A 13,619-nucleotide genomic window follows, 5' to 3' on the forward strand; every position below is an offset into this window, starting at 1 on the left:
TGTGACCCCAGAAAAGATACTTAACCCCTTTTACCTCAGTTTCCTAATCTGTAAAATGAGTTGGAAAAGGAAATGGCAAACTATACTGATATTTCTGCCAAGAAAATCCCAGAGTCACAGAAAGTTGGACATTATTGAGACAACTGAACAAGTAGTCCTAGAGGCCAGAACCTAAGGGCAATGAATTAAAATTGCAAAGAAGTAAATTCCCTTTATGTAAGGAAGAATAAAGACCTTCCTAACAGACCTAAGAAGTAGAATGAACTATCTGAAGAGATAGTAAGTTTCCTTTCAAGTAAAATAGGCAGATGACCACTTCTCATCCATATTGTAGAAAGTTTTATTTTTCTGGCTAGATTAAATGGTTTCTTTGAAGTCTCTTCTGAGTAAAGATTCTGGGATTACTAATTTTCAGTGAAGTATGAGGGCTAAGATCACCTCCAACTCTAATTCTATTAAATTTCTATTTCAAAAAGTATTATTATGGATTAAAATGACATTTTAAATGGGATAAACTTTATAAGAATGATATACTCAGCTTTATAACTCAGATGTAACCAAACCATCCTCATTGATGAGTATAAACTCACTTAGTTCACTATACCTGGTAGCGCCACTCCAGCAATTCTATGTGCTTCATATCCTTTTAGCCAGCCATCTATCTGGTCTTATCCCAGCCATCTTATTGCCATTTACTTGATGTTATTTTTTTTTGGTTTAAAATAAAATATAGAAAATTCAAATAATTTTAGAAATTTTACTCCACCATTTATTTTTTTTAAATTCAATTCTAAATTTAATTGTAAATAATATAGAACAAAATTTGCATATTAGGCAGTAGCTGCCAAATGTGTAACAATTCAAGTCTAAAAAAAAGTTTATAAAAAAACAACAAAACCTTAGCTTTGAAAATTGCTTTTAAAATTAATCTAATTTTTAAAATATATTCATTATTAGTTTAACAATGATAAAAAAATTTTTAAAGTAATGGAATTCAGACTGTTCTTTTGAATTCAGAAGTATTTTATTTTTATGACATTTCAAGTTCTATATAAATCAAGTTTTTTCTGTACTTCAAAAAGCTAATTTACAAATAGATCCATTTCTGCATACAGGCTATAGTATATTAATTAATAGAAGACCAAACAAGATCACAAGCAGTTTTAACCACTATGCTTTTTCTTACTTTTGTAAGAATCATTACTGTGAACTCTAATACGTTTCTGCACAGAGGAAGCTATTTTCATGTTATCTTTCTTTGCAAGAATCTTTTCAGTAGCTCCAGGTTTCCAAAGTAACAGTTGTGCATCTTCTCCACCAGTTAGTAAAGAATCATCCTGCATACTCCAACAGAAGGAACGAACTGTGGCAGAATGCCCTCTCTCAAGGCTTCTCATATATGTCAATCCTGAAGAGGCACAGTTTATTAAGTGAATAGTTCCTGTATTTGTACCTCCAACAACCAACAGTTGGTCTGTTTTTTCATGGTATAAGCCACCAACCAAATAATCCAGATTTCCATTTTGCACATTAATTACTTCCCTGACATCCTGGATATTCAGACATGTAACTGGTTGATCAGTATCTAAATTGGCAAGATCCCACCAACAAAATCCTTCATCATGTGTCATACAGTAAATCTGTTTATATTCCTTCCCAGACCAACCAACATAACTTACTGATGAACCAGAGTTACAAGTTGCAATGAGGGCATCTTCTTCGTTGTCATTGCTTATATCAAAAACATTCACAAGTCCATCAGTTGATCCCGAGACTATCATGTTAGGATTGTCAGGATGAAAACATACCTGGGTTATATCATCACTGTGTGTCTCTGAATAAACACCTAATGGGTCTTTAACAGGGCATGAACTTTGAGAACTACTTCTTGCATCCCAAAATACCATCAAAGTATCATCACCCACTTTTTCAGTTCCAGCACAAATTATATGATCATTACAATTAATATCAAAACTGATGAAAACATTTGAAGGATAACCCTTGAACACCTGTACTGGTGTTTTACCAGATAAGCGCACATCCCAACACTTTATAGTGCCATCCGTGCATGCTGAAAATACATGGGAATAGGAATTTGCAAATTTGACTCCTTTAAGGAGCCCAGACTGTTCATTAAACTCCCTTAGCAAACTTAATGTCTCTTTATTATATAGTCTAACTGATCCATTGGAACATGAAATAGCAACTATGCATCCATTTTCTTTCTGTACATTTTTTGAAGTGTCTATGTCAAGGAGGTAAGTAGGCTCTTTAGTTATTGCAGAACGTCTAGCAATGGACAAATTTGCGAAATGTTCTTCAATCTTCTCCATATCTGCAGTAGCATTCAAAGGCAGTTAAAATCTGTAAGAACAACCAAAATTTGAATTAAAGCTCCTTTGAAAATCGCAATTAAAGCAAAGAATTTTTTTGCATAAAATGCAAAGATTAGAAAACTATTCCTGTAATAAGTTAGAGTAATCTAAAATCAACTGCCATTCCACCATGGTGTATGTAATCATAAATATTTTAACTACATCAGTAATAGAAGAAGTTCCCCAATGATTTGTGAAATACAAGTAAGTATAGTGCATACTATGTATATTTTATCCATATTGATTACCTCTGGCATGTCCTTCCACAGAATTCCAGTAGAGAAAGTTATGTAGAATAAAGAAATTATTTGATCCCTCCTCCTTTAACAAAGAACGTTAAATTTTAGCTCAATTCTTGCCTTTTTCTATTGGTTCCCATTCCATTATGGCCATACTCAAAGATCTGACCCTCCAATTGATCCAATCTGCTTTATACAACTTTTCTGAAGATTAATTGGGAAACAGCTCAGCTTTAAGCTGGATAGAGTAGTAGGGGACCTGGAGTCAGGAAGACCTGATTTTAAAATCTAACCTCAGAAATCAAATGAGAATAACGTGACTAATATGGAAACATATTTAAAATGATTATATATGTATCAGATTGCTTGCTGTTTTGGGGTGGGGAAAGGGAAGAGAAGAGGAAAAAAAATGTGGAACTCAAAATCCTACAAAAGTGAATGCTGAAAACTCTCTCGACATGTATTTGGGAAAATAAAATACTGTTGAGGGAAAAAAATAAAAGAAATCAAGTGAAAAGCATTTATTTCCACCTAATAATTCTGGTTTAAAGAGGCAACATGGTATAGTGGGATAGTTATCCAGCCTTGATAAGTTCTGCCTCTCATACTAGGTATGGCAGTTCTCTTTAATCTCTCAATGCCCTAGGCATATAACCTTAAGACTATGAATTATAGAAAAGGCATCAATGATATACATATGTAACTGCATTTGTCCCAGTTTTTAATTTATTTTAAACTTGTTAATACTTTGTTACAGTTACTACTGCCTGTCAATAAGAAATAAACTAATAATCATCACTGACAGTACAAATCTAGTTAGCCTGTCTTATCTTCAGCTAACAAATATTATCTTAAAAGCAAAAATTGTATTTTAATATATAAAGAACAAGATTAAATATGAACCCATGATCTCTGATTATGTACTTTTTGTTTGTTTGTTTTGCTGAAGCAATTGGGGTTAAGTGACTTGCCCAGGGTCACACAGCTAGGAAGTGTTAAGTATCTGAAACCAGATTATATACATTTTTAAAAGAATATATTAAATTCAATAAAGAGGTTGCAGAATTTCCTGTATCCCCCTTCTTTTCCCACAAACTTTTTCAGTGTACAATCTTCATGATTCCCATGCTGAACTTTCACAACATCAAGCATTTGTGTGATTTTATTAATAACTTCATTTTCACTTTTGTGTTGACAACTGCATACAACATGGCTATGTGCAGTAGAAAAAAAAAAAAAGAGAGGCACAATGAGTGCCAGTTTGTGGAGCAGCTGGTATCCTACTAGACATCTCAATGGTCTTTTTCACTTACTATTGTAAGGAACTCTTGTGCATTTGTTGCATATTTTAATTATTTTACTTTTAAAACTTTTAAGTTGTATATTGCACTGTGCTTTGGGGACATGATTGCAAGTCCTTCAGGCTCTAAGGTAATATTAAGAACTTGCTAATTTGGCATCTTCAGACAGTGGTGACTAATGTCTCAGTAACCTCTCCTTTGGTTTTCAGAGGATGGCAAAGTAGAGAGATTTATAGCTGTACAGTATATAGTACAACACCCTCACACCGTTATCTGCTATAGTAGAAAGAAAGATTCAGGTTAAAAAAAAATTTTTAATTTTAAGAATTTTATTTGCTACACAGTACTTATGGTACAGTAGATTTCATCTGTTATAAAGAGTTAATGTTGTCTGAAATTACTATTTTGTAGCACAAAAGGTCAATTTTAGGGAATTACTAGTGAAGAAAAAACATTTTGCATGTTACCAATTTTATTTTGTGTACTGCATTTTATTGGTAATTCCATGATTACTTTAAAGGTTAGGCAAAGTGTCCATTTCCACTTATAAAGAACTATATATAGAAAAGTGTATTTTCAGCAATCTCTAGTGAAAAATCAGTTTTTGGTGATCACAGGAACCTCACATTTAATGTTAATGTTAAATGTTAAAGAATATTTGCATTCTTTACTTTCATACTTTTTATCAGGAATGTTATACCTCCTATGAAAGTTGAGGATTGACTAACTACAAATTGGATTCCAATTGTACTGGGGAATTCCTCCCTCTTCCTGTTTGGTTTTGTTCTTTAAACTCAGTTCAAATTGTACCAATTCAGGAAAATAAAATTTTAGAACTGGAAAAAGGCTTTGAAATGATCTAGTCCAATTGAAGCTCAGCAAATCAATTAAGGACAGATTAAGGACTAAATTCATAAAGATCTTGACTATCAGAGAGGCAACTATGACTACCAAAAAAATGTGTTAAAGACATTATGAACACAAAGATTTAAAGATTCTTGGGTAATAGGGAGACTGAGAAAAACACTTATTTTTGCCTCATAATTTTGCTATTAATAGGGACACAGACTAGTGGGATAGTGTCTGGACTTCTAGTCTAATATTCTTTCAATCAAACTGTGCTGCCTGTCTTAAAGTCCTCTCCAAACACTGCAACTTGAACCAAGAGTCTCTGAAATCCTAGAGCATCCACTATATCTGCCATTCATTTTAGCAATTAATTGGATACTCTCTTATGAAACTTCAGACTGAAATGTTACCTCTTTATTGTTATTTAATTCTGTATTTTATCACCGTAATTCGATTGTAAGCTTCTCAAGGGAAGGAATTTTAGAAATTTCTCTAGGTTTCCATAGGTCTTTATAAAAAGGAATGTTATATAGTGAGTACTTAATAAAAATAAAATTATTTTAGAGGAGGATACCATATTACCAGAGTGCTGGTAATGGTAGGTGAACATTCTTGACTCACTGACTACAAATCTTTAAAGATTTTCAAAAAATAATCTAATGATTCACAATCTTTTTTTTCTTCTCATGAAATCATATGTCCATATCTGCTAACAACTTTGGTTTTAAATGAATAGTATTTATATGTAGTATTGAAGTATCCACAAAAATGATGAACTGGGAATTTAAAAAAAAGAGAGAGAAAAGGAAAAAAAAAAAAAAAAAAAAAAAAAAAAAGGAAGCACTGTGTCCAATGAGAAGCTGGTAGAATGTTTTTTAAAAACCCAAATGGGAGGCAATTAACTGGAACAATGGATAGCTCACTAGTTCTGAAGTCAGGAGGACCTGAGTTCAAATTTGGATTCAGACACTTAACACTTCTTAACACTTCCTAGCTGTGTGATCCTGGGCAAGTTGTTTAACTCCAACTGCCTCAGCAAAAACAAAAAAAAAAAAAGAAAAGAAAAGAAAAGGAAGCAATTGTGAGAAAAGTAAATAATTTAAACCTCCTGAAAAGCCCAAGACAGAACAAAGAAGTATAATACTGATTCAATCTTAGGAGGAAGGCAATGGGGTTTTAATAGGGGGGAAAAAAAGACAACCAAAAAACAATGTATTAACAATCAAGAAAACTAGATTCTCCATTCCTAATACCCACATCTTACAATGTGACCATGGGTGACATTCTATATTTTTATTATTCTCTTTTTAAAAATTAGTTATAAATTTTCAAATAATAAAAACTAATTTTGACTTTCAACAAGTAGCCATAACAACTTTGCTATTAACTCCTTCTTTCTAAGCCTCTTTCAATGATCTTTATGCATTCATTCATTTTTTTAGACATAATTTCAAGTGGGATAACTGTAGCCAAGGTAATCTCTTTGAAGTATATGTGTCTGGTAGTAGTATTGGTGAATCAAAGATTAGCAAAGGGGGGAGAGGGGAGGAGGTGATTCTAAATTATTTTTAAGAATTCTCCCATGTTTCTCAAGGTGATTGGGTGTGTGTGTGTGTGTATGTGTAAGAGAGAGAGAAAATAACCTATATTATTAATGATATATTACTAAACATAAATATATTTGTATTATTTAAATATAAATTACTTATAATTACTTATATATATTATTACTCTTTGTGGCGACAGAACTGGAAATTAAAGGGATGTCTATCAATTCAAGAATGGCTAAATAATTTGTGGTTTGTGAGTATGATGGAATATTACTGTGCTATAAGAAATAATGAGCTGCTAAATCACTATTGATTAGAGTAATACAAATTAAAACAACTCTGAAAACCTCACACTTATCAGATTGACTAAGCTGACAGAAAAAGATAATGACAAATGTTGGCAAAGATGTGGGAAAACTGCAACACTAATGATATCAAACTGTGCATATTGTTTGATCCAGCAGTATCATTACTAGGTATTCCAAAGAGATCATAAAAGAGGGAAGAAGACCCACATATGCAAAAATGTTTATAGCAGCTCTTTTGGTGGATGCCCATCATTTGGGGAATGGCTGAATAAGTTGTAATATATGAATGTAATGAAATACTATTGTTCTTTAAGAAATGATGAGCAAATTGATCTCAGAAAACTTTGCAAAGATTTAACATGAACTGATGCTGAGTAAAGTGAGCAAAACCAAGAGAACACTGTATACAGTAACAACAAGAATGTGTTTTAATCAACTTTGTTTTTTAATCAACTTTGGGTTTTTTCAGTAATACAGTGATCCAAGGCAATTCCAATAGATTAGGGATGGAAAAGCTATCTACAACCAGAAAAAGAATGGTGACTGAATGTGAATGTGAAGCATACTATCTTCACCTTTTTTTCTTTCTCATCGTTTTCCCTTTGTTTTGATTTTTCTTTCATGACATGACTAATATTTAAATAAGTTTGAAATGATTATGTATGTGTGTAAAAACATAACAGATTGCTTGCTGTCTTGGGGAGGGGAGAGGTAAGGAAGGAAGGGAGAAAAAAAACTTGGAACTCAAAATCTTATAAACATGAATGTTCAAATTATCTTTATATGTAATTTAAAAAAAATTTAAAAACTATTAAGTGAAAAAAAGAAAAGAGCTGATTGATTTTAGAAAAACAAGATTTGCAAGAAATAAACATAATCCAGAGAACAGTGTATACAATAACAGCAATCCAAATAATTGTGTAATTATGCATAATTAAGTTATATTATACTCAAATCAATTATAAATTATATATATAAATGATCTATGAAGATAATATAAGAGAAATACCTGATAATTAACTATTCAGAGAGTCACAACTCTAGTTCAGATTCTCATTGTCTTGAATAGACTGTTCTGGTCACTGTTTTTGAGTTATTTTCAGTCACATCCTACTCTTCCATGACCCAAGTTGGAGTTTTCTTTGAAGAGATACAGGAGTGTTTGCCATTCTTTCTCCAGCTCACTTTATAGATGAGGAAACTGAGTTAAACAGGGTTAAGTGATCTGCCCAGGATTATTCAGCTAGTAAATGTCTGAGGCCCCTTTTGAACTCAGGTCTTCCTGATTTCAGGCATGGCACACTGTGCTACCTAGCTGCCCCACAGACTGTTGTAATAGTCTTCTAAATTGTCTTCTTGCCTCAAATTTTTTCCCACTCCAATCCAACCTCCACTCAGACACCAAAATGAATTTCCCAAATTGTTCGTCTAATAACCATATTACACTACATAATAATAAAAGTAAGTTCCTTCCTTCACAATAAGCTTCAATGGTTCCTTATTATCTGGAGGCCTAATTTTAAAGTTCTCCATTTGCCACAGAAAGCCCTGCATAATCTGGCCTCTTTCTGCCTTTCTAGTCTTCTTATACTTCCCTCCAAACATTATTAATACACTTCAGTTAGTATTTCTACTTGTTCCTTTGTACTGCTTTTCCTCCATAACTGGAATCCTCTCTTCATTTTTATCTCTTAGCTTCACTAGCTTCTTTCAAAACTCATTCCATGTTTACAAGAACTGCACATGCTTAACCTATAATGGATTGCTTGCTGTATTGAGGAAAGGGGACAGGGGATGAGAGGGAATAAAATTTGGAAAACAAGGTTTTACAAAGGTGAATTTAAAAATCATCTCGCATGTATTTGGGAAAATAAAATATTATTTTTAAAAAGACTCATTTCAATTTCAACCTTCTGCAGGAAGCCTTTCTCAGCTCTTACAGCTATCCCTCTCAGATTACCTTCCATTTACTCAATATATCTTGCAATTTATATATTGTACCCCCAAAAAAGACTTCTTAAAAACAGGAATTGTTTTTGGCTTTCTTTGAATCTTCAGGATTTAGTGCATAGTAAGTGCTTAATAAATACTTATTGACTGGAACTGAACATCAAAGTATGGGTAAGACTTGTAATAATAATAAAACTTGCAATTACTGTTATAGATCCAAGGATGAAAAATAAGTATTACCAAGAAAGATGGTTAAGAATTTAACTGTCATATATTAATCAGACTATCATATCAGATAACAATAAGTAGAAATATGCATTCATATGAGCTTTTTTAATAAATGAAAATATCACTAGACTTGAAAGAAAATATAGATCACAAGACTATAATCTGACTAGATTACTGGTAATCTAATAAAGTTGTAAGGAAAAAGCACTTTATCAACTCTCCAGGAAAATAACTGCAAGACTGAAGGAATGGTATCAAAACATACATTATAAAATAATTGATAAAAATTTAACAAGACTAATCTGATTCTTATTTTAGAAGACTATATTTTAAGTGGCAGTACCTATCTACACATTTATAATGACAATTTTTTGTGATTAAACCAGACTAATATTATCTCCCAGGTTTTTTTTTTCCCCCTACTTCTAAAAACTTAGAAGATTTAATTAGACCAAAAGTGACTAACTATATAACTGAGGTTTGCTACTTTCTGAATGTCATTTTACTGAAGGAAAAAGTGAGCAAGGAAAAATAGGGCAGAAGTAGTAGAAAACGAATATAGCTTCCTCCAATTATAGTTATGGCAGTTAGCATTCCCACTTTGTACTCTCAAAGTTTTATTAATAGAATACATGCTTTGCTTGGAGTTGTTTTTCTGTTGTATCTGACTCTTTCTGATCCTATTTGAAGATTTGCTTGTTTGTTTGTTTTACAAAGATACTTTCCTTTTCCAGCTTATTTAAAGATAAGGAAACTGAGGCAAACAGGATGATTTGCCTAGGGTCATACAGTGTGTGAGGTCATATTTGAACTCAAGGATGAGTATCCTGATTCCAGGCCTGACACTATCTACTAAGCCACTTACCTTGCTTAACAGAATATATACTTTTCTTTAATGCTCTCCCAACTCTGTGATCAATTCACATTTTCAAAACTGTGGTAAGTAGTCTTTTGAAATTATCTTAGGCGTACTCCATCTTGCATAAAAGTCCACTGGACGAATTATTTAGGTCAGGTTATTAAGGAGTATGACACTGGATTAAGAAAGTTATGACAGCAAGCTTATTTTGAACAGACCATTAACATTCTGAAAAGGATCAACACACACATACAATTTTACTTTGAAATAAAAATTTCATTCTATTATCTCTATTTTCTTTGCTTTATGAGTTAAAAAACACACTGTGTCAACTCAACCAGCTTTGTCCTTCAAAATACTATTAAATTCCAGTCCTAGTATTAAGCAGCATGATTAATATTGTTGACAATGATGGCCAGAAAGTCAAGTCAATATGCACTTATACTAAGCACTGTACAAATCTAATGGAAGAGACTACAAGTAAGCAACAAATAAGATATATACAAGACAAACTGATGATAATAAACAAAAGAAAGTCATTAGCATTAAGGGACATGAGAAAAGGCTTCTGAAGCTTCAACTTGAAGGATATCAGGGAAGTAAGGTGGTATAGATGAAGACTGAACTTCCAATTAATTTATTATTGCCACACAGATTTCCAGTTCACCTGGAAAGGAACAAGAGATTCAGTTATTTGTCCTTGCTTTCTACCTATTCCTTACTTGTTTAGGGAAAGGAGTAGTTATGAATAGCTTATAGTTCCAGTCCTTGAGATCTCAGGTTATGATTAAGGGAGTGAGATGGTTAAGGAGTCCTTTTGGGTTGAGGGTGAAGGGGCAGGCATACCCAATTACTTTTTGGTATTCCCCAGGAAAGACCATGATGGCAACAAATGGTAGAATAATGCTTCAACCACACTTTAATAAGGTATAGAAAATTCAGAGGCTAATGAAGTGGAAAGGGGAATGGAGTGGTATTGGTGGTTTAAGAGTTTGGGATCTCATTTTTATAGTTTTGGTGGTAGGGGGCAAACTTTTATCTGTGACACCTTAGGGTTAAGGGTTAAGGTCTAGATGGTTTCCCTTATTATTTAGCACATAGTCTCAGGATGTGATCTTAGTTAATATACAGTTTCCAGTAGCTCCTATGCTTTTCTAATTTATAAGATAATTTACAAGTAACTCATTCTCCCTTAAATTTATGGAATAGTCTATAAGTGACTTCCAAATTTGTCACATTATAGTAGCTACTTATAAGTTTATTTTTCCTGTGCTAACGTAGAAGTGGGGAGTGTGGAGGGGTGGAGTAGTCAGGTAGCAAGGTACTGCAGAAGGACATAGAGAATTTCAGAAAAGAGAGACAGTGAAAATATTTGAAGTTGGAAAATGAAGTGTCTTTTATGAGGAAGGGTAAGAAAGGCCAATGCTACTGGATTGTATTTTTTCCTTTGTTTGAGGGTTCTGACATTTGGCCACTATATTTCTTGGTGTTTTGATTTTAGGATCCCTTTCAGTGGGTTGGATTGTAGAGTGTATAAAAGAGATAATAAGGTTAAAAAGACTGGACAAAAAGGAAGGGGCAAGATCATGAAGGGCCTTAAAAGTCAAAAGATTTTATATTTTATCCCAGAAAAGCCACTGGAGTTTACTGAATGGGAGGTGACATGGTCAGTCTTGTGCTTTAGGAAAATCAAGATGGCAGCTGAGTGAAGAATAGTAATAGTCAGCATTTATATTTACATCTACCATTTGATCCTCACAATTACTCTGGGAGATAAATGCTATTATTTACTTTATTTTACCGATGAAGAAATGAAGACAGGCAAAGGTGAGCCACATAGTTAGTTAGTCACTGTCCAAAGTTGGATTTGAATTCTGGTTTTCTGGAATCTAGTTTTAGCATTCTATCCATTGTACCTCCTACCTGTCTCATGGATGAAATGGACTGGGGAACAGCTTGAGTCAAAGAGACCAATCAAAAGGCTAATGTAACAGTCCAAATATAAAGTGATAATGGCCTCTATTGTAGTGGCAATATCAGAGGAGAAAATTGGCACATACCAGAGATGTTATGGAAGAGAATAGGTCTTGGCAACTAAATATGGTTAGGGGGTAAGAGAGAGTGAGGAATTAAAAGATAAAAGCTTAGATAAAGGAGTTTGCAAGCCTGGATGACTGGAAGGATGGCAATACCCTAGGAAATTAGGTAAATTGAAAAGAGCGGAGGGCATGGGGGAAAAAAAATAATGATTTCAGTTTTGAACATGCTGAGTTTCAAGATGCCTATAGGAGGTTCATTTCAAGATGTCTATCAATGCTACCTTTGAAATATCCTTTGAATTCACCCTTTCCATTTCATTCATCATCATCATCATCATCATCACAAAATTTTATACAGAAAATGTGCTTATTTGAGCTCACAACAGTTTATTATGACATAGATGACACTACTATTAACCCCATCTGAAATGCTTAAAAGAGACAGTTTTATTTAAAGCTATAAACTGTCAAAAGATGGATGAGATTGAAACCTAGATCTTCATGCCATATAGTTTTTCAGACCTATATTAATTCAGTCCTATAGTACTTTCTTTCCCCCTAACTTCCTAGAAATTGTGTTGTTCTTATCATTTCACTGTATTCTACCTTTTGTATTATTCCGTTTTCATGTGTTAAAAGTCTGTTCTCAAATCGACTGTAAGCTCCTGAGAGATAGATTAAGACAAGAAAGGGCTCTGGGAGACTTTGATTGGGTAAAAGAAGAGATTCTTTGCCTCAGTTGCTATCTGGACTTAATCACTCGGTCAAACTGAAATCTGTTGAAGAACTTAGCTTAAAAAGGCCAAGTCTCCCATTGCACACAGGCCACCTCCAGTTGTCCTGAGTTGTATGGCCACTAGGCCTAGATAACTCTGGAGAGAAAAGTGAAGCAGGTGACCTTGCACAGCCCTCTCGCATTAAAAACCAATTCACTTACATGTCATGGCATCACCTCCCTGATGACATTGTCTTCTATAAGAAGGAAGGACAAACAACAGCTCAGAGGACCCACCTCTCTTAAGCTTGGCACATCTATGGTAGAAGACATACAAGGTTTACTAATCAGGAGAGCATGCATACCACAGATGAACAAAGATACTTTTAAGTTTGCAAGATATGCATGTCCCGAAAGACCTCAACAACCCTCACAGGTTTAGAGCCCACACCTATTCTATATGATTAGTAAATCAATCAGTCAGAAGTTCTTACTCCATATTAAATCAAAACTTCTATGTTTGATCATAAGAAATAATGAAACATAAGATTTCAGAAAAACCTGGAAAGACTTGTATAAACTGATGCAGAATTAAGTGAGCAGAACTGGGAGAACAATGTATACCATAATAACAAAGAAAAACAACTCTGATAGACTTAAAAACCACAAAGTGTAATGCCGCTATGTTTCCAAAGGACCAGGAATGAAGCATGCTACTTACCTCTAGACATAAAGGTGGGAAGGTGGAAAATGAGATATACTTTTTGAACATGGCCAATGTGGAAATTTTACTTTGCTGAACCATATATTTTTGTTAGGTCCTGTTTTTATTTTTCAGTGGTAGAATGGTAAATTAAAGTGTAAAAGAAGGGAAACCAAATAAAAAAGAAAGGCATTCATTGGAGCGTTTCTTTTTTTTTTATTATAGCTTTTTGTTTACAAAACATATGCATGGGTAATTTTTCAGCATTGACCCTTGCAAAACCTCCTGTTCCAACTTTTCCCTTCCCCTAGATGGCAGGAAATCCAATACATGTTAAATATCTTAAAATATATGTTAAACGCAATATATGTATACATATTTATACAGTTATCTTGCTGCACAAGAAAAATCGGATCTAGAAAGAAAGTTTAAAAAAAACCCTTAGAGAGAAAACAAAAATGTAAGCAAACAAGAGTGGAAATGCTATGTTGTGGTCCACACTC

At 33.5% G+C, this 13,619-nt stretch overlaps 1 protein-coding gene across 3 annotated transcripts in view; it reads right to left on the reverse strand.

Moving 5' to 3' along the window:
* Window positions 1-986: 986 nt before the first annotated feature.
* The window catches only part of WDR89 (WD repeat domain 89), a 34,035-nt gene continuing 21,402 nt past the window's right edge, over window positions 987-13,619 (reverse strand). Inside the window, exons 1-3 of one of the 3 annotated variants that reach the window (XM_003758974.4) lie at window positions 9,666-9,806; window positions 7,632-7,806; window positions 987-2,364 (exon numbers count right to left, since the gene is read on the reverse strand). In XM_003758974.4, coding sequence (XP_003759022.1) covers window positions 1,164-2,333 — 1,170 coding nt within the window. In that variant the 5' untranslated portion in view covers window positions 2,334-2,364; window positions 7,632-7,806; window positions 9,666-9,806 and the 3' untranslated portion in view covers window positions 987-1,163. Of the gene's footprint in view, window positions 2,365-7,631; window positions 7,807-9,665; window positions 9,807-13,619 lie in introns of those variants that run through there. The other 2 variants (XM_023495519.2, XM_031952699.1) reach the window with 2 other exon arrangements.

Source organism: Sarcophilus harrisii, chromosome 2, assembly GCF_902635505.1.
Source record: "Sarcophilus harrisii chromosome 2, mSarHar1.11, whole genome shotgun sequence".
NCBI lineage: Eukaryota > Metazoa > Chordata > Mammalia > Dasyuromorphia > Dasyuridae > Sarcophilus > Sarcophilus harrisii.